Source organism: Sus scrofa, chromosome 6, assembly GCF_054392235.1.
Source record: "Sus scrofa isolate SSC_HxYL_T2T_F1_AM1 chromosome 6, Sscrofa_HxYL_maternal_Yorkshire_Landrace_v2.0, whole genome shotgun sequence".
Lineage (NCBI taxonomy): Eukaryota > Metazoa > Chordata > Mammalia > Artiodactyla > Suidae > Sus > Sus scrofa.
This window is the reverse complement of record NC_139388.1, coordinates 55302019-55321071: the sequence shown is the minus strand read 5'-3', so window position 1 is coordinate 55321071 and position 19053 is coordinate 55302019. Positions and strand designations below refer to the sequence as shown.

General features: G+C 58.9%; 1 protein-coding gene and 1 long non-coding RNA gene across 7 annotated transcripts in view; one reads left to right on the top strand and one right to left on the bottom strand.

Moving 5' to 3' along the window:
* LOC146402386 (uncharacterized) overlaps positions 1-19053 on the top strand; it is a 30477-nt gene that overhangs the window by 8122 nt on the left and 3302 nt on the right. For 2 of the 3 annotated variants that reach the window (XR_014806336.1, XR_014806335.1), the window contains exon 2: positions 539-1010. This is a non-coding gene — a long non-coding RNA (uncharacterized LOC146402386). Of the gene's footprint in view, positions 1-538; positions 2220-3228; positions 3482-19053 lie in introns of those variants that run through there. The other variant, XR_014806334.1, reaches the window with a different exon arrangement.
* Positions 3429-13892, bottom strand: BCL3 (BCL3 transcription coactivator). Of its 4 annotated transcripts, none has more exons than XM_084958494.1 (9): positions 13128-13892; positions 10617-10770; positions 6165-6273; positions 5756-5960; positions 5562-5650; positions 5289-5366; positions 4628-4795; positions 4188-4305; positions 3429-4049 (listed from the first exon to the last, which is right to left on the bottom strand). In XM_084958494.1, the coding sequence occupies exons 2-9, from the start codon at positions 10736-10738 to the stop codon at positions 3862-3864; spliced, it is 1077 nt and encodes a 358-aa protein (XP_084814620.1). In that variant the 5' UTR covers positions 10739-10770; positions 13128-13892; the 3' UTR covers positions 3429-3861.

Genomic DNA, 19053 nt, shown 5'->3' with positions numbered 1-19053 from the left:
GTCAATACATGGCTGCTAGTATTTGCATTTCTTTCAATATATTCACACCCCCAAGTTGGTCACACAGGGTGACAGGGGCCCAGACACAGCCAGAAAGAATCACAGACATATAGCCGAAATTGACAGAACACTGTAAATCAACTCTAATAGAAAAAATAAAAATCTTAAAATAATGAAAAAAAAGAATTGCAGACATTGTAAGGCAGCAGAGGTGGGGGTGGGGTGGGGAGTGCACAGGGCTCAATTTTTTTTTTTTTTTTTTTTTTTGGTTTTCAGGGCCACACCGGCGGCATATGGATCTAGGCTCGGGGTCAAATCGGAGCTGCAGCTGCTGGCCTATGCCACAGCCACAGCCACAGCAAGGTGGAATCTGAGCCGTGTCTTTGACCTGCATCACAGCTCCCGGCAATGCTGGATGCTTAACCCACTGAGTGAGGCCAAGGATCGAACCTGCATCCTCATGGATACTAGTCAGATTTGTTTCCACTGAGCTACAACAGGAACTCCGGGGCTCATCCTCTTTACCATCTCTTCTCAGGATCTGCTCCCTGCCAGGCAGGCAGCATGCTGGCTGCTGTGGGTGGAGCAGCAAGAGGAAAGTGCCCTCCCAGAGTCTGCGGGAGAGACAGCCATTGTACATGACCTTGCCTGCGAGGAGGGACGATCACATGAGAAGTTCTCATGCACAGCTGCTTGCAGGGCCCGACGGTCACCCTCTGTAGTGGGTGGAGTGGTGGTCTCCCACAAAGATATGTCCCCGACCTACTCCACCCTCAAACCTGTGAATCTGACGTTATCTGGAAAAAGGGTCTTTGCAAATGCAATTCAAGTTCAGATCTCAAGATATCATCCTGCGTCACCTGAGCCCTAAATCCACGACAACAGTCCTTATAGGGGATGGAAGAGAAGACAGACACACAGAGGAGGCCATGTGAAGATGGAAGCAGAAACTGGAGTGATGTGGCCACAAGCCAGGAATGCCAGCAGCCACAGAAGCCAGAAGAGGCAAGGTAGGCTCCTTCCCTAGAGTCTTTTCAGGAAGAGTAGCCCTGCTGACACCTTGATTTTGGACTTCTGGCCTCCAGAACTGTGGGAGAATCCATTTCTGCTTCAAGCCACATGGTTTGTGGCCATTTGTTAATGGCAGACCTAAGACGCCATAGTATCTCCCAAGTCAGGCAGCTAGAGGGACACCATAGCCCAGAGGCAGGGTCAGAAGCACTGGTATGTGGTCACAAAGATGCATGGCCACTTAAGTCAGGAGGGCCAGGCGAATGTGGGCCACCCAGTCGGAGCTGACCCAGAAGTGCACGTTCACACACACACACAAACACACATACACAGCCATTCACGGGACCCAACGGTAAGGCACTTGGCCCCACAGATACAACATGTTGTAGTCATGGCAGCAGCAATGTTCACAGTCACCAAGACATGTAAAGACCCAGAGGCCCAGGGAGGCCCCCCAGATTGCAAAAACAGCACTCACCACCACCCAGAAACACAGGAAAACATGGTCACCCAAGACCGACAGAACGGGACGAAGGTTGCCAGCTTCTCTCAAAGGACACCCATTTCACCAAGGCTGGAAGCAGGGGTGGGGGTGGGGTGGGGAGGTGCTGACATGGGGTCCAGCATGTTCTCGGTGGTTCCAGCTTATCCCTGATGCCCCTCCCCCATACTGTACGTCCACCCTTCCCTCCGGACAGGCACGTCCCTGTGCCAAATCCCTGGTCCACATACCCACCTCCTGCTAATGTTGTTTGGCTTGGGTTTGGCTGCATCGAGTCTCCCAAGGAGCTATGACACCCTGATCCCTCATCCCTGGCCTCTGTGAACGTCACCTCACAGGGTAAAAGGGAAGTTAAGGATTTGGAAGGGGGGGCTTATCCTAGGCTATCAGGGTAGGCCCCGTGGAATCAATGGGGCCTCCTAAGAGGGAGGCAGGAGATCAGAGTAGATGTGCAGGTGGAAGCAAGGAGTTGGAGTGAGACAAGGAAGGGGCCACCAGCCAAGGGATGCAGGTGGCCTCTAGGAGCTGGATAACGCAAGGGAACAGATTCTCCCCTGGAATCCCCAGAAGGAACCAGCCCTGCTGACACTGTGACTTTGGTCCAGTGAAACTGATTTCGGACTTCTGCCCTCCAGAACTGTAAGAGGATGCGTTTGTGTTTTTTGTGTGTGTGTTTGTTTTTTGTCTTTTTAGGGCCGCACCCAAGGCATTTGGAAATTCCCAGGCTAGGGGCCGAGTTGGAGCTGCAGCTGCCGGCCTACACCACAGTGACAGCAACACAGGATAGAGCCGCGGCTGCAATATATACCACAGCTCACGGCGACACTGGATCCTTAACCCACTGAGCAAGGCCAGGGATCAAACCCGCATCCTCATGGATGCTAGTCAGATACGGCTGAGCCACGACAGGAACTCCTTGTTAGTCCTGTCTTAAACCACTGAATTTGTGGTGTTTTGTTACAGTGGCAAAAGGAAATATATGCAAACCCTGATTGATACATAAGAGAGATGTTCAGAAAGTCAAAAATATATGTGTGTCAGGGGGTCCTGGAGCCCCTGAGAAACATGTGACGCAGCAAGGGAGGCAGTCACATAGAAACAATTACATGGTAACTGGTGGTCTCAAAGTCAGCAACACTCAAAATGCCACACACACAGAGATGCAGAGACAGCTGGAGTAAACAGGTTGCAAGAGGTCAGCTGCAGTACCACAGGGATGGACAAACCGCAGAGTCCCTCAGAAATACCCCCTTACATGCGCGTAGCCAGGTCTCTACGGAATCCCACAGGGTCCTCTGGAAAGATGTCACACATCACGTCACTCCCGGGAACAAAGGCACAATGACAGGACACTTACAGCCAAACACACAGGCAGCCCGGGGTCACCCACTCAGGGTCGTTGTCAGTCTGAGACTCACAAGGTCACTCATGGAGCCAGCTGGACTCTGTGTCCAGGTGTGCCCACACCCAAACACACTTCCGCCAGCCCTTGTCACCAAGGAGGGCCAGCCAGGAGTTCCCATGGGGGCACAGTGGAAACAAATCTGACCAGTATCCATGAGGACGCAGATTCAATCCCTGGTCTTGCTCAGTGGGTTAAGGACCCGGCGTTGCCGTGAGCTGTGCTGTAGGTCATTGCTATGAGCTGTGGTGTGGGTCGCAGACGTGGCTCGGATCTGGTGTTGCTGTGGCTGTAGCTCCGATTCGACCCCTAGCCTGGAAACCTCCATGTGCCGTGGGTTTGGCCCTAAAAAGGCAAAAAAAAAAAAAAAAAAAAAAAAAAGAAAGAAAGAAAAAAAGAAAAGAGAAAAAAAAGAAAAAATTAGAGGGCATGAAAGAGGTATTCGAGGAAGAGAAAGCTGAAGCAAAAAAAAAAAAAAAAAAAAGAGGGCCAGTGGGCCAGCCAAGCCAGGGATATGGTACAAAAATAGTTTATTACAAAAGAAATCCGACCAAAATGCCTAATAATTTACATGTTATTAGTGCCTGGCTACAGCCTGGCTCTCCCTCCTCATGGATCTGGGTAGAGCAGAGGGCCGGGACTCCTTGGTTCCACCGGCTCTGGGAGAGGAGGAGGAAAGGAACGGCCGGCCGGTTGGGGCCGGGAGACCGGAAGACGGGTGCCTGAGAATAAGAGGGGTAAGAGTCCTGGGCTGGGTGAGGGGACCAGCTGGGGGAGTATTCGTGCTGAGAAGAGGGGGAAGTTACTGTGCCTCTGTGCAAATCCTGGTCCAGAAGATTGGGGCGGGGGGAGGCAGAGTGAGATCTTCACAGTTTGCAGGAGGGCTGACCCCACAGGGCAGCAGGGTCCCCCCTCATGAGTCCGAGATCTGCCCCCCCCATCCCACTCAGCTGCCTCCTGGAGCTGGGGAGGGGGGCACCGGCCGGCCAGGGGCCCGCAGGACCCTGGCAAAGGGCAGGAAGGTAGGTGGAGATGAGGGAGGAAGGAAGAAACTGGGGGGAGCCATGGAGAATCCAGGGGTGTCCTTGGGGGGAGACTGGGAGGGCGAGGAGGGTGGTGATGCCGACAGAAGACCTGTGGGAAGAAAAGCCAGAGGATGGGTGAGGGCAGTGGGAGGCTGGCTTCAGGGAGAAGGGGGCTGGGGGCCCCCCACTCCTGGGTTCTGAGGGCGGAGGGGGCTGGGGGGCTGGAGGCTGGGAGCTGGTTTCTCACCGTTGGAGCTCAGGCGGCTGCCGCTCTCAGGGGAGGTGGTGGCGCTCCGGTCGGGGGAGGGCTCCGGCTGGGATGCAGGAGCAGGCCGTGTAGCCTTCCCCCTCAGGATGTCGATGACCTGGAGGACGAAGGGGGGGGGAATCACCGCCAAGCCACCTCTGCCCCCACCGCCCTGCCTCTCTCCCCCTCTCCCCGGTCTCCTGGCGCTGGGAGCCCTGCCTCTTTCTCGGTGTGTTGGGGGGGGCAAGGGCAAGTCACTTCCTGTCTTTGAGCCTCAGTCTCTGCAGTCTAAAACTCACACCCACGCACTCGGGCTCACCCGCTCGCCTCCACGCCCTGGCACAGACGCGCACACGTGCTCACTCAGCCGTCACATCCACGCCGACCGGCGCTCGGGACCAGACATCCGCCCCCCCGCCCCGACCAACCCGCACCCTCACCCGCCGGCTGCGCGCCACCATGAGCGGCGTGTCGTTGTGGCAGTTCTTGAGGCCGCTGTCCGCGCCGCTGCGGACCAGCGTGCGCACGAGCGGGAGGAGCCCGCGGCCCGACGCCGAGTGCAGAGCGGAGCTGCCGGAGTACATCTGCGCGTTCACGTTGGCGCCGTGCTGCGGACAGGGCGGGGAGGGTCAGGACCCCCGCCGCCGGGGAGGGGGCGGGGCCAGATCCTCGTCTTGGGGACGGGGTGGAAGCTGGAACCAAAGGGCCGAACGGAGCGGGAATTGGGGGCGGGGGGGAGGGGCTCGGCGCTGAATGAACTAGAATTGGACTCGGCAACCCCAGCCAAAGTAGGGACCGAGCCAGAGAAGGGAAGGGTCCAGGGTCTGGGCCTGATCGTGGACGGAGTCGGAGCGGAAGGATAGCGCGGGGCCAGGGCCAAAGCCGGAAGGCGGGGTCAGCAAGACTCTCGGTGGGCGGGGCCTGGACCAAAGGCCCTGGATAAGTTCAGGGTGCGCGTGTGTGAGGTCATGGGGTTCACAGAACGAGGCCTAGAAGGAAGGGTCAGAGTGGAAGGCGGGGTTGGTGGCAGGGATGGGGCGACAGCCTGTTGGTGCCAGAGGAAGGGGTGGGCGAGAGATCATGGGCAGGGGCTGTACGCACCTGCAGCAGCAGCTGCACCATGCTAAGGCTGTTGTTTTCCACGGCGTGGATGAGTGGGGAGCGGCCGCTCTTAATGTCCTGCGGCAAGGGGGGAAGGTTTTGAGCGCCTCCAAACAGCCAGCAGCTGTTGTCCCAGCCGCTAAGTCCAGCATCTCCATCCCCTTAGATACTTCAAGCCCCACCCCACCCATTCGGGCGCCCCCCCAAGCCCCGCCCTGTGGGCCCGCCCATCCCAGATTCTCTCGGCCCCACCCCTGGCCCTAGCGCGCTCACCACCGCGTCGATGTCTGCGCCGTGCTCAAGCAAGAGCAGCACGGCTTCGTGGCACTCGGTGTTCACTGCCACGTGCAGGGCAGTGAGCCCTGAAGGAGAGGGGAGACTCAGGTAAACCTGGGCCTGGGGCTTTGCAGCCTCAGGAGGACCCCAGGTCCTGCCAGACAGCCCCTTGCGCCTGGGTAGGTACTCACCGTCGTAGTTTCGGGCCTCCAGGTCCATGGTGCCCCCGGCCGCGCTGTCCAGCAGCGCCCGCAGGCAGGCCGGGCTGCGGTGCTCGCACGCCAGGTGGGCTGCCGTCTGGCCGTGGCGGTCCAGTGCCATGGGGCTGGCCCCGGCCATCACCAGGAGCCGGACCACAGAGGGCAAAGTGGTTATCACAGCCAGGTGTAGCGGTGTCTGGGGAACAGAGACTGTGAGGGAACCGTGCCCTGCGGTGCGTCTGCGTCCTACCTCCCTCAGCTCTGGTCTTACTCAGGTACCAGAAATCTGGAGCGCCTCCTCCCTCAGATTCAAGAGTCAGGGGCCCCAGCTCTTCCTCTAGGATCCAGGAGTCCAGGTCCCTAGCCCCCTCTTCCAACAGATCCAGGCCCCCGGGCTCACCTGCCGGAGGTTGTTGTAGATATCCAGCTCGCGGCCGCCGTGGTGGAAGAGGCTGACTAGCCGATGTACCGCTGGCAGATTGCCCTGCACTACTGCAATGTGGAGTGGCCTGGGGTGGGGGGGAGGTCACAGGCATTAGGGGCTGGTCACATCTGCTCCAATACTCTTAGCAGTGCTAAATCCAAAATGTGCAAGATACTCCAGGAGTTCCTGCTCCCCACTCCCTACTCCCTCCATCCTGGTTCAGTCATTATCCTCTCCCTCCTCACTGACCTCCCAGCATCCACCCTGCCCTGCTCTCTGCCCCCCACAGGGCAGCTAGCGGGATGTTTTTATTTATTATTATTATTTCTTTTCTTGGCAGCATACGTATGGAAGTTCCTGGGCCAGGGATCGAGCGCAAGCCACAGCTCTGACCTACACTGCAGCTGCAGCAACACCAGATCCTTAACGCACTGCACCACACTGGGAACTCCTAGAAGGATGTAAGTCCGGTCATGCCCCCTTTCTGCTCAGAACCCTCAGAGTATAGGCCAGAGTCCTCACTATGGCCCACAGGCCCCGAAGCGATTTTGTTTCCTCTCTTCAATTCCTTTTGACCTCATCGCCGTCCCCTCTCACTCGGCTCTGGCCACTAGCCTCCTTGCTGTTCCTCAAACGTACCAAGCATGCTCGCCTCCTAGGGCTTTTGCAGTGGCTGCTCCCTCTGCCTGGAAGAGTCTCTCCCTCCCATATCTGTGAGGCCAGCTATCCTCATTTGCGTCTCTGCTAAAATGGTACGGCAGCCGCCCCCTCCCCTTCCCCTGACTTTATTTTCCTCCACATCACCTGACATTGTGCAGTTTACTTGTTTCCTGTCTGAGTCTCCCCCATAGAATGTCAGCTCCGCCAAGGCCGAGTGTTGTGTCTGCTTCCATCACTACCCAGTGCCCAGGAGGGCAGCTGGTGCTGACCACGTGCTCCACAAGCACGCACTGAATAAATGAGTCCGTCTCAGCGACCCCTGGCTATCCTTGAAGCGGGTGACCACATTCCCACCCTACTCTGGGCCAGTTTTCTCATCTGTGAAATGGGTGGGGAGGAACACGACACCATCAAGGGCTCCACGTTCAGCCTCCAACCCCAAGGTATTAACATGGAGGAAGTTTTGCCCAGAAGGGAGGTGGGATGATCTGGGGTGGGGACACTGGTTGGGAGGCTGGGCTGCTCAACCCAGATCCCCCCTCCTGGACAGAAGGACACATCCCCTCAGCTTCTGGGAAGGCTGTCAGCTCCAGGCTCTCTCTGGGAATTACCCTCTGCTGAAAAGAGCTGCTGGCTTGCCCAGGTCTCGGGCATGGGGTGCATAGATGCCACCCAATGTCATCCAGTGACTGGTTGGTGTGGGCATAGAAGGCCCAGCCTTCTGCCCCAATTCCGAGGGCCACTCCAGCTGCCACATTCCCTGTGGGCCGGCTGAGGCCCTGTTGAAACTATGCAGCAGGCTCAACTTCTCTCTCCGCCCAATCCTACTTCCTCCACCCCCGACCAGCATTGATCTGGAGAACACTTTCCAATAAACTTCCTGCCTGCTTCCCCAGGGCCCCAACCTGGAAGCCATCTGAGGGCAATCTGGGATGGCCATACGGGGTAGGGAGGGCATGAAGCTGACTGAAGTTACAGAGGCCCCACAATCTCTCTTTACAGTCCATTTGCTGGGGCAACTTCCGCCTCGCCCACCACCCTTGCTGACAAACCAGGGCCTGGCTAAGAGTTCCCTCTTAGTTCTCCTCTGCATCTCGAATCTCGAATTCAGCACCCTAGGTGCCCGAGACAGAGAAATCCTGAGGTCCTGGGGCTTTGTGGGGGCTAAACTGGCCAGGATTGCAAATTGGATTGCAAATCTCTCTAGCAGTGCCGCTAGGGCAAAGTCACATGGCCCATCAGCGCCTGGAGTTTCTCCTCGGTATGGGTAGCCCACCAGAAGGCCTATCTCCCAGGAGCAGATGGTGCAGGTTAAATGTTGAATCTGGATCCTGATCCGTGAAAGCCAAGTTTAAAAATACATCTTGCGGGGGTGGGGTGGTGTGGGATCCGGGCCGGGGGTGGGGGGGGTGCCTGAGAAGGGCTCCCTTCCACGCCGTATCTCCCAGGACAGCCGGCCTGGGTCCCCTTCGGGGCGGGCGGGGTTAAGTGAGGGCAGAAGGAGAGAATGATTTCAGAGAAACCGTCCAGGCCTGAGTTCCCATAAACGCGCGGGCCGCAGGGGGTGGGGCGGGGCTGGAGGAAGTGGGGACGGGAGGGGCGGCCCAGCCCTCGGACTTCCAGTAACAGGTCTGCTGGGCGGGGCTCCGCTTCCTGCTCCCGGGGGAGGGAAGCCTGTTCCGCTGGGGATCTACCCCGGCACCCCCAACTTCCATCCTCTAAAGGGGTGGAGCCCAACCCACAGCGATCTAGTTATCCCGGGGCGGGGAGGGCGGTTAGGACCCCAAGTCCTCCAGCCAGGGGGCCCCGCTAGAAACCCACCCTTCAGGGCTCAGACTGCAGCGGGGTCCCTATCCCCCGGCTCCTGGCACGCACCCCTAAAATCTCTTGGGCCCCAACTCTTTGCGCATGCGAACTGCCCCATTCCCTCCGAGTTCTAAATCCCCACGCCGCCCTGCCCCCGGCTCCTTCCCGGCTCTGGGGTCAAGGCATGCAGGACCCTCTGCTCTCTGGGTTTCAGAACGAGTCGCCCCTCTCTTGGAGACCCAGATTTCCAGCTCCCCAGTGCCTGAGGTCTGGGATGTCCAGATGCCCTGAGGGGCTTCCTCCCTCGCATCCCTGTAAGTCCTGCCTCCCAACCTTAGCGTGGCTGCTTTTGGGGACCTAGCGTGTCCCCCGCCCCCGCCCCCGCCAGGCCCGCCGCCTGCTGCCCATTCCGGTAAAGTCTCGGGCCCCAGCGGAAGGGGTTAAGGTTAGAGGGAGCGCCGGGAGGGGGAGGCTGCCAGTGAGTGACGGGTGCTGACGTGGGGGGAGGCAGAGCAGCTGTGCTGCGGTCAAGTTCTGCGGGAAGGGATTTCCCCCAACAGGCAGCTGAGGCAGAAGTGTTTGCTTTGGGGGAGAGGGGGGAGCTCGGGGCTGGGCGGCTGGGGCGTGGGGCTGGAGACTGGCGTGCCAGGTCGCCTTGTGCACCCAGGTTTCACAGGCTGCAAACAACCCCAGGGGACAGACACAAATTAAACCTATTTCGCGGATGACCCCAGAGGCGCCCAGAGGGGGAGGGAACTAGCTTTAGCGAGCCCTTTATATGTGTTTCAGGCACTTTCTCCTGCTTGAGCTCACAAGGATGGCCCACTACCATCCAGGGAGCTCTGTTGGCACAAAGACCTACTGTGTGCCTGTGCCTGTTTTATGTGCTGTAGGTATGTAGGTCACTGCACTGAATCCTAATTGTCATAGGTGCTATTACGAGCCCCAATTTCCAGATAGGCAAACTGAGTCTCAGAGATGTGAAGTCACCTAGGGGCCAGGGGTGGAGGCCCCCCCTTTTCTTTGCAGAAACCAGCCTGTTCATCCCACGCCCACGTGGGTTCCCAGTCCTATGCCCAGATCATGGCTTTATACAAATCGTTTCATTTCTGCCTTCGGAGGCTGTCATATGCATTTGGTCCCTGGGTTTACAGGGAGAAATTGAGGCAGAAAAGGGTGAGAAAGGAGCCAGCTGGGATTCAAACTGAGGTCACCAGAATAAGAAAAATCATGGTGGTCAAGTGTACTGAGTGCTTGCTCTGTGCTAGGCCTGGGACTAAACGCTCCCACGCAGGATTTCTCAGCAGCTTCAGGCAGCTCAGAGGCATGTCCTTCAAACTTCGGGTGACAAAACCATGGAATCTGTGACATCAACTCAAGAGACTGTCAGATTACTTTCGTAGGGTACGACCAGGAAACGACGGCAGACTAGTCTAGAATAGACTAGAATGGGTAGATTCCATGTCCTAAGAGCATTGCTTTGTTCTGCGCAATTTTTATGTCAAGTGTGTATGTGCGTGCGCATGCGTGTGCCGGGCTTAAGGTAAAGTGGTAATAATAGTAACAGCATTAACTAATACTTACTGAACACTTAACGATCTGCCAAGTTCAGTACTAGGAGTTAGCATGTATACTTTACGTAAGAAGTCAAAGAAATGCCTTCTTTCTCATCTTTGGATTTTGATTTTTAAAAATTTAAAGCCCATTGCTCCAAAAACAGTCCCGGGAGGTAAGTGCTGTCAGGGGGCCCATTTTTTAGAGGAGGAAACTGAGGCTCAGAGAGGGAAAGGGTCTCGCTCAAAGTCACACAGACAGCGGCGGAGACAGGATTCTGACTCCGGTCAAGGTTAAGTGGGAAGCCCACCCTGTGCGCCCCTGTGCTGCAGTGGCTGCAGTGGGTGGAAGGTTGGCCCCTGCACCCCCTACTCCTCCATTAATCCATTAACACAGCCCCTCACTCACGTGTCTCCATCCTCATCCGCACGGGTGGCCACGGCGATGTCAGCCGACAGGGGGTGTTCCATGGAGCACACCATGGGGTACAGGGGTGTAGGCAGGTTCAGCAGAGGAAAGGGAGAGCCCATGGTTGGGGTGGGGTACAGGGGCAGCAAAGGTCCTGGGTGAAGAAAGGACATGCATGGGGCCAAGCCCACGGACCCTCAAGCCACCTCCCACTCCAGACCTTCCTTCCTGTGTCACCTGCCCTTTTTCCCAAGTCCCTTTTGCATCTGAGTCCTCAAGGCCCAGGACAAACTGCCCACCACATCCCTCCTCTGGGCTCCCGCAGCTCCCCCCCCCCACTGAGACCCCAAGCCTGGTCACTCTCACTGTCACTTATCTTTACTTCTGCCTGACTCCCATTTCCTTCTGAGCAAAGAGTTCCTTAAGGACTGACCCCCCCAGCATCACCCAGCAGGGGGACCCCAGGGCCTGTTTGTGGAGTGAATTTGTGGCAGAGACAAGTAAGGATGAGGCACTGGGTGCACCGTGTGGAGTGGGTGTGCACAGAATCTGAGGAGGGGGTGGCTCAGGAGGGGTGAGGGAGTGTGCCAGAAGTGTTCACATCAAGCTGTTGGAAGGGACCATGGTGGCAGGCAAATCCATATCCACCCATTGCACAGATGGGGAAAACTGAGGCCCAGGTTCTCACCCAGGGAATGGGAAAGGGCGGAAGGCAGTGGCAGGCCTCCTGCTGCACAGCTTGAAGGGCTGTATCCTGAGGGGGTGGAAGGTACAGAAACTGGGCCCAGCCATGGGAGGCCCTAGCCATGGGGTCTCTGCAGCTCTGGGAGGGGGTCACTCGGAAATCGGGAGGTGGGCACAGCTGTGGGCAGGGCTGCTGGCTCCTGGAGATCAAGGATGGAGACAGGATCCGGAGAAGGGGCCTTGGGGGCTCCCATTCTTGAAACCTCAAATTTCCTTGTCCTTATATGTCCAACATCAGGCCCTGCCACCCTGAGGCCTTCTGCCCAGGGACCCCATGGCTCTGCTTCCCGGCCCTAAATCCTTGAGTCCCAGAACTCCCCAGGCCTGCCCTCAATTCTTAGGTTCCTTGGTCCCCAAGCCCCCTAAAGACACCTGACCTTGTGATCCCATCGGAGACACAGATCACTTGCAAGCACCCATAACCTGGGTGCTCAGAGCCCCAGATCTCTAGTTCCCTGGCTCCTGAGGACACCTGGTGTCTGGATCAGTTTCCTTGGATCCTTGTGCTCCCAGATCCTGGGGTGCTCAGAGCTCCACCTCGGCTCTCCTAATTCCCATTGTCTCCAGAGATCTCGGTTCCTGAGATTTTGACATCCTGGGGTCCTTAATCTCTGTCTCCATAGAAGCCCAGTCTCTGGTCCCCCACTCTCTTTGACCCCACAAATCTGGATGCCAAGAACCCCAGCTTCTTGGGTCCAAGTGCTGATTCCTCATAACCTTAGATATCTGGGTCCTTAAGAGTGTATAATTCTGTGTTCCTGGGACTTGATTCCCCGAGACCCCATATCTGTACTGCTGGGCCCTGTCTCCTGGCTCCCTGTATATGGCACTCAGGCCCTGGACTCTATCCCTCAGGGCTATCTGGCACCCAGCTTTCTAGAACCCCCATATCTGTGTCCCAAGGTACTGCTCCCTGAAACTCCCGTATATGTACCCCTGGGACCTCAGGCTCTGAGCCCCCAGCTCCCCAGGAACCTCCTATCTGTGTCCTTGGCACCTTGGCTTCCGTCGTCCCTCAGCTGCCTGAGCGAAGCCCACAATATTACGTCCGAGCTCTGCGCCCTGGCTCCGGTGACCCTATGCCCTGCCCGGCCCCCACCCGGCCTTGACCCGAGAAAGCCACTCACCCGGGTAGTAAACCGCCTCTGGCCGGGCCAGGCCGTGGGGGGGCGCGGGCACCGCCGGCGCGTCGGAGCCACCGCGGAGGGGATCCGAGGGGACCGCGGGGCCCGCAGCCCCGCGGGGGGCGGCCGGCTCCGGGGAGGGCGGGCGCAGAGGGCGCTTGCGGAGCGGCAGCGCGGCGCCGGGGGGTCCGCCGGCCTTGGGCCGGGTGCGCAGGTCCACGGGCCCCTCGTCCATGGTCCCCGCGGGGCATCGGGGCATGGGGCCGCCGGGGACGGCGGCCGAGCGGGCGGCCGGAGCGCGGCTGGGCTCGGCGGCACGGGAGGGTGGCTGCGCCGAGCGCCGGGACTTCCCCTGCCGCCGGCTGAACTGAAGGGACTTTTGTCGGCCCGGGCGGTGCCGGCTGCCCGCCCTCCCCGCCCCCGGCCCCCCCGGGGCCACCCGTCCGCCCCAGGGGTTTCCTGGACCCGCCGCCGCTGCCGCCGTCCCGCGGTGCAGCCCGCGGAGCGCCCCGCCCGCGCCGCGCCCCGCGCCCGCCCCCTCCCGGCCCTGCGGCGCCCGGGGCAGCAGGGCCTGGGCGGGGGGCGGGGGCGGGGGCGGGAAGGAGGCGGGAAGGAGGCGGGGTCGGGGTGGCGGGGTCCTCACCCCTGCGGCTGCGGGCTGCGGGCCCCCGTCTCCGTCTGCGGGCTTTTGTCTTTCTGCCTGTAGGTCTCTATCTCTGTGACGCTCAGTCTCCAGCTGTCTCTCCCCGAGTCTCTGGTCTGGGTGGATGTCTCTACTTCTGCGTGTCCTTTCTCTCGCCCTCTTGGCCCTGCTGTCTCTCTGTCTCCCTCACCATCTCCGTCTCGGGAGCGCTGTCTGCTTCTCAGTCTCTCACCCCAGGGAGACAACTCCCCGAGGCCCCGGGGTTGCTAGGGTGCAGGTTCGATTCCTGACTCCCACTTCCTCGCTGGGTGACCTTGACCAGGCACTTCCCTTCTCTGAGCCGTTTCCTCCTTTGTGGGAGCGAAAAGACGCACCCGGGGCAGGGACTACTCTCGGCGGGCGCCCAGGCACTCTCCCTTGGCCTGCCCTGCCCCATCTCAGCCTCCTCCCTGTGCCTCCTCAGCCTCGGGTCTGCACTTCGCTGGGGGCGGCGTGCGGTGGCTTGTGCGCAAACGCTGAGCGACGTGCCTCTCTCCGCGGGCTCCCTGCACCCGGCCGGAGTCGCCGGGCACAGGGTGGGTGCTCCGGGAACCCTCGATGTACAGTGAGAAAGAGACGTGGCCAGAGGGGCAGAGAGGGCGTGAGAGACCAAGGAAGAGAGAGACGGGGAGATAGCGGGAGGCGCAGGGACACGAGACCAGAGGCACAGCGACCAAAGCCGGGGCCCAGGAGGCGAGGGCAGTCTGGCCCCCTCGCTTCTGCCCCACGTCCCCCTCCCAGCCCGGGCGGGGTTGGCGGGTGGGGAACAGGCCAGGCGGGTTGGGGGCATGACTCAGAGGCAGGCAGGAGCGGAGGGCGCGGAGGAGGATGGGGGGGGCAGAGGCGGGCCTCCCCGGCGTCCCCTCCCCTGCCGCCCCTCTCCCCGCCCCGGGGAGGGGCCCCAGCGGCCCGGGGCTTTCCCGGATTTCCCTGGAGGCGGGGCCGTCGCCGGGGTTGAGTCCCGGTCACCGAGTTACCGGAGGCGGAGCGGGAGGCTTTGTGGAAGAGGGGCGGGGGAGCGGGTGCTGCACCCCGGCTCGGCCCAGGTGGCACTCAGGGTCTCTGTGTGTCCCCCTGCCCGCCCCCGTCTCTGCATCTCCATCCCTGGCCTTGCGCTCTCAGTCTCCAGCCCCGCCCCGTCTCTTTGCCTCCCTATCTGTTGGCATCTCTGTCTCCCTGGCAGTGTCTCTGGGACCCTGAAAGTGGGCGTGGGGCCCTGGTCCCCAGGAAGGGACTTTGCCCAGGACTGGGGCCCCACCCCAGTGGATGGTTAACCGGGATGCGAGGAGCTGCTGTGGGCAGAGGCCCCATGGGGGGGGGGATTTTTTTTTTCTGCCTCTCTGGATCTCCCTCTCCGCCCCCTGTAATGGGGGGGGGGAACGGAGGGGGGGAGCCTCAGGGGGCAAGACCTGGGTTCAAGTCCCACTTCCACCCCTTGCTGACGCTGGGTCTCTTGAGGCTTAGTTTGCTCTTCTGGGAAAGGGGACTGGTGTGTTCCCCCCCCCGCCCGCCCTCGGGATTGTGGGGGCTACAAGCCAAGAGGTGAGGCAACTAACTGGGTTGGGAAGTCTAGGTGCTGCGGTCCTTGCCCACCGGGCCTCACCTCTGGTGACTTTCCACTCGGGAGGGCTGGGACGCCGAGCACCACGCCACCGTGCAGGGGGCATCTGAGCCCGGACCAGCGGGGCTTGTCAAGATGAGGGCCCTACAGGGACGGTTGGAAGGAAACCCAAGGTCCTCCCCCTCCCGGGGTCCCTTGTGGCGCATGGAACAAGGGCTCTGGGCCCAGGCGGGCCTGGGGAGCGGGGCGTGTGTGCTCCATCCAGAGCGGGCTTGGAGGGCCCCAGCGAGAAGGCGGTTCTGAGGCTGAGGATGGAAGAGGCCTAAGGCTCTGAGGGAGGAGGAGCTGAAGGAGGAACCGGGTCTGAGAGAGAAGCAGATGGTCAGAGGCAGGAGGCGAGTGTCTGCGCGAAGGTCTGAAGGAGACGGAGAAGGACCGAGTGGGGCCAGAGGCTCTGAGGGAGGAGAAAAGAGTGGGGGGGGGGGAGAAGGGTTCGAGGGGAGAGGAGACCTGAGGAGAGTCTGAGGGCGGAGGCAAATTCCGAGGGAGGACACTGGAGGAGAGGGTCTGGGGTCTGAGGGGGAGGAGCCCTTTGAGGGGGGCCTCCCGGCGGCAGAGGGAAGAGCCTCCTGCTTGGGGAACCGGCGGCAGGGACCGAGCGGAGGGAAGAGAAGGGAGGCCTGCCGTCGCCCCGCCCCGCAGCTGTCTCCAGTTTCCCAGAATCTTCTGCTGCTCAGGAAAGTCCCAGCTCCCACAGCCGCCTCCCTCCAGTGTCGGGAACGGAGGATGAGGAACCAGGATGGCTCCCCCTCCTTCCCCCCCTTGCTCCCCAAGCCCTCAGTGGGGAGGACCAGGGTCTCCCCTCTCTCGGCCAGGAGCTCTGGAGGCCCCCCGCTGCTCATAGGGGCCGCCCCTGGATGAGTCCCAGAAACTTCCCAGAGAAGGCCCGGAAGTCCTGCTTGGTGTCTAACCACTTTCCCTTGCGCAGGCCACCCCATGTCCCTGCTCGGATCCTCCCCTGCCTCTTACAGCTTCTATTTCTCCTTGGGGAGAGAAGGGTCATGAGTGTGCCTGGTCAAGGTCCCAAGGGGGAAATGAATCCTAGACTAGAAGGCTGGGGGATGGGACAGCTTGCTTGCTCTTGGGGGCCTCAGTTTCCCCTTCTAAGAGGAGAAGATTGGGCTGGTCAGACCCCAAGTTCCTATTGGCATAGCTCCTGGGCCTTGTCCTGTTTGCTTCTGACTGAGGCCTGGGTACAAGGCCTGTCTCTGCTTTCATGAATTTGTGACTCGCAGGCAGTGACTTGACTTTGTGGAGCCTGAGCTTCCTCATTTATCAAACAGACTAAATCAAGAAAATACGCTTCCATTCTATAGGTTCTGAACTCTTGAAAGTGCCTGCTCCCATGTGGCTGCTACTGTTATTCTTCCTATTACAGCCATTCTTCCTGTTATAAGCTGGCAGAGGAACCATCACCATCATAATACTTAGTGTTGTTATCAATTAACCCAAATTGTCAACAGCAGGGTTCATTTCATTGAGGAAATTTGGATTCAACATGCTGGGCTCAGAGACATGGGCTTGAGCCCTGGCTCTGTCATGTGCTAGCTGTGTGACCTTGGATCGGTGGCTTTTCCTCTCTGAGCCTTCATTGTGACTTTATGGTCAGGAATGGTAACAGCTTCTGCATTCCAGGATTGCTGTGCAAATCGCATACGTGAAACCAGGGGTGTGGAACGAACAACTGAATGAATGAAGGATATCCATTCTTTTTTTTTTTTTTTCTTTCTTTCTAGGGCCACACCCATGGCATATGGAGGTTCCCAAGCTAGGGGTCCAATCAGAGCTGTAGCTGCCAGCCTACACCGCAGCCACAGCAATGCTGGATCCTAGCCACGTCTGCAATCTACAACACAGTTCACGGCAACACCAGATCCTTAACCCACTGAGCGAGGCCAGGGATCGAACCTGTGTCCTCAGTGATACTAGTTGGGTTCTTAACCCACTGAGCTGCAATGGGAACTCTCAGTCCTTTTTTGTGGACACCCCTTTTTACCCAGAGATGAGACGAAAGGGGCCCATTCACTGTGGCTGAGCTCCCACTAGGAACTGGCTCACTTCATTCTCTTGATACCTTGTGAGAAAAATTCAGTGAAAATCCCTCTTTTGCAGGGAAGGAAATGGGCACAGAAGAGTGAAATCACTGCCTCGGCTCACACAGTGAGAGACAGGGGCGGGTGGGGGGAGAGTCACCATTTTTAGCAGGGTCTCTGTGACCCCAGCATCCTGGCTGCTGCACTGCTGCACTGGGAGGAGTGGTCTTTAGACCCAGAGGCGGCAGGCCATCCCTCTCAGCTCTAATTCTAGACACTCCCTGGGGAGGGGCGGTTTAGATGGGGAAACTCACTCGGGCACAGGGGAGGCAAGGTTGCCTGCCCAAGGGTCTCCACTCTTTATACAGTGCTCTTCTTCTTTTTTATTTTTGTTTTTTAGGGCCACACCCACAGCATATGGAGGTTCCCAGGCTAGGGGTCCAGTTGGAGCTACAGCTGCCAGCCTCCACCACAGCCACAGCAACACCGAGTCCCTGACTCATTGAGCGAGGCCAGGGATCAAACCCGCAACCTCATGATTCCCAGTTGGACTCGTTTCCGCTGCGCCACAACAGGAACTCCTACAGTGCTCTTCTTCTTTTTCTCCTTCTTCTTCTTCTTTTTTTTTTCTTTTTAGGGCCCTACCTGCAGGATATGGAAGTTCCCAGGCTAGGGGTTGAATCAGAGCAGTGGCTGCCGGCCCATGCCACAGCCACAGCCACAGCCACAGCCACACCAGATCTGAGCCACATCTGCCAACTACACCACAGCTCGCTGCAACACCAGATCCTTAACCCACTGAGCGGGGCCAGGGCTTGAACCCTCGTCCTCCTGGGTACTAGTCAGGCTCTTAACCCAATCAGCCACAATGGGAAACTCCTTCTACAGTGCTCTTCTAATGCTTGCAGGCCAGGGAGGGTTGAGCAGGTGGACAGAAGTTGGCATTGTGGCAGGAGGAAACTGAGTTAGGTATAAGAGAGACTCAGAGAGAGCCAGTGAATTGTGTGGACAGAGGGAAAGAGAGATGGCAGCGGGCCTGGATGGGAAGGGACTTGCCGAAGGTCACACAGTATCCCATCTGGGTTCTGAGCTGGAAATCCACCCTGGGCCTGCAGACAGCTCTGCTCTCCGAGGCTCCACCCCACCCCCAGGGGTGAATGCGGGCCAGCTTCCTGGAGCATGGCCTGCACCTCCTGGTTCCTCCCCACCCTGGGGCCTTGGCAGCTGCTGGAATCCCTGGCACCAGGCAGGATCAGCCTACCTGGGGCCTGGGCCAAGACTTAATCTTCCCCTTTCTCCCTGGGTCTGCACGCACGCTGCTGAGTCAGAGGATTGCAACACCCTCTCCAGGCAGGCTTTGGGACTGGATGCCCTCCCCCTACCCCATTCACTGCTTTGATCTGACAGGGATGTTGCGGTGGGAGGGGTCCGGGGATACCTGCATTTGCCCTGGGAAGTTCTGGCGGTGTGGGGGTGGCTCTGGGAAGGTCAGGTAAAGGGCAGAGGGGTCATCACCAGCAAGGCAATGGTGGACAGTCAGAAAGTGTAGCACTGGGCCTCAGTGTCCTTATCTGTAAATGGGACTCACCATGTAAGGGTTTGGTTTCATATCCCAGCTTGGCCGCTTACGAGCTGTGTGACCCTGGGCAAGTGACTTACCCTCTCCGAGCCTTGGTTTCCTCATCTACAAAATGGGGGCAAACCTAGTGCATTCCTCGCAGGGTTGTTGTGAGGCTCCAATGAGTTAACAGCTGTTGCCCCCGCCAGCATGGAGGAAGCTCTCAGCACATGGAAGCTGTTGTTGTCAAGTGGTTGCTGTTATTAATAGAGAGAATGGTGTTGGGGGGGGCTGCCACAGAGGTGCCTTGCTTGGATTCCCTTATAAGAAAGGACTTGTGGGAGTTCCCGTCACGGTGCAGAGGAAACGAATCTGACTAGGAACCATGAGGATGTAGGTTTGATCCCTGGCCTCACTCAGTGGGTTAAGGATCTGGCGTTGCGATGAGCTGTGGTGTAGGTCTCAGCAAGAACCTCCATATACTGTGGGTGTGACCCTAAAAAGCAAAAAAAAAAAAAAAAAAAGGAAAGGATTTGCCAGCCATGCAGGTGGCTGACAGCCTCCAAAGGTTGGCTCCTTCAGGGTCTGCAGCCTCTGGCCATTGACAGGGCCAGGCAGGGTCAGTGGATCCGGTCATTTCTGCTCACTGTGCTGCAATTCCTCTAACAGGCAGCC

Excerpts from the sequence above, each read along its gene's own strand:
- BCL3 (XM_084958493.1), bottom strand. The coding sequence starts at position 12,743 with ATGCCCCGATGCCCCGCGGGGACCATGGACGAGGGGCCCGTGGACCTG. Across the intron at positions 5,961-6,164 it reads TCTACAACAACCTCCGGCAG|ACACCGCTACACCTGGCTGT; the intron begins GTGAGCCCGGGG and ends TCTGTTCCCCAG. Across the intron at positions 5,177-5,288 it reads TGGTGCAGCTGCTGCTGCAG|GCCTCGTTCTGTGAACCCCA; the intron begins GTGCGTACAGCC and ends CCTTCCTTCTAG.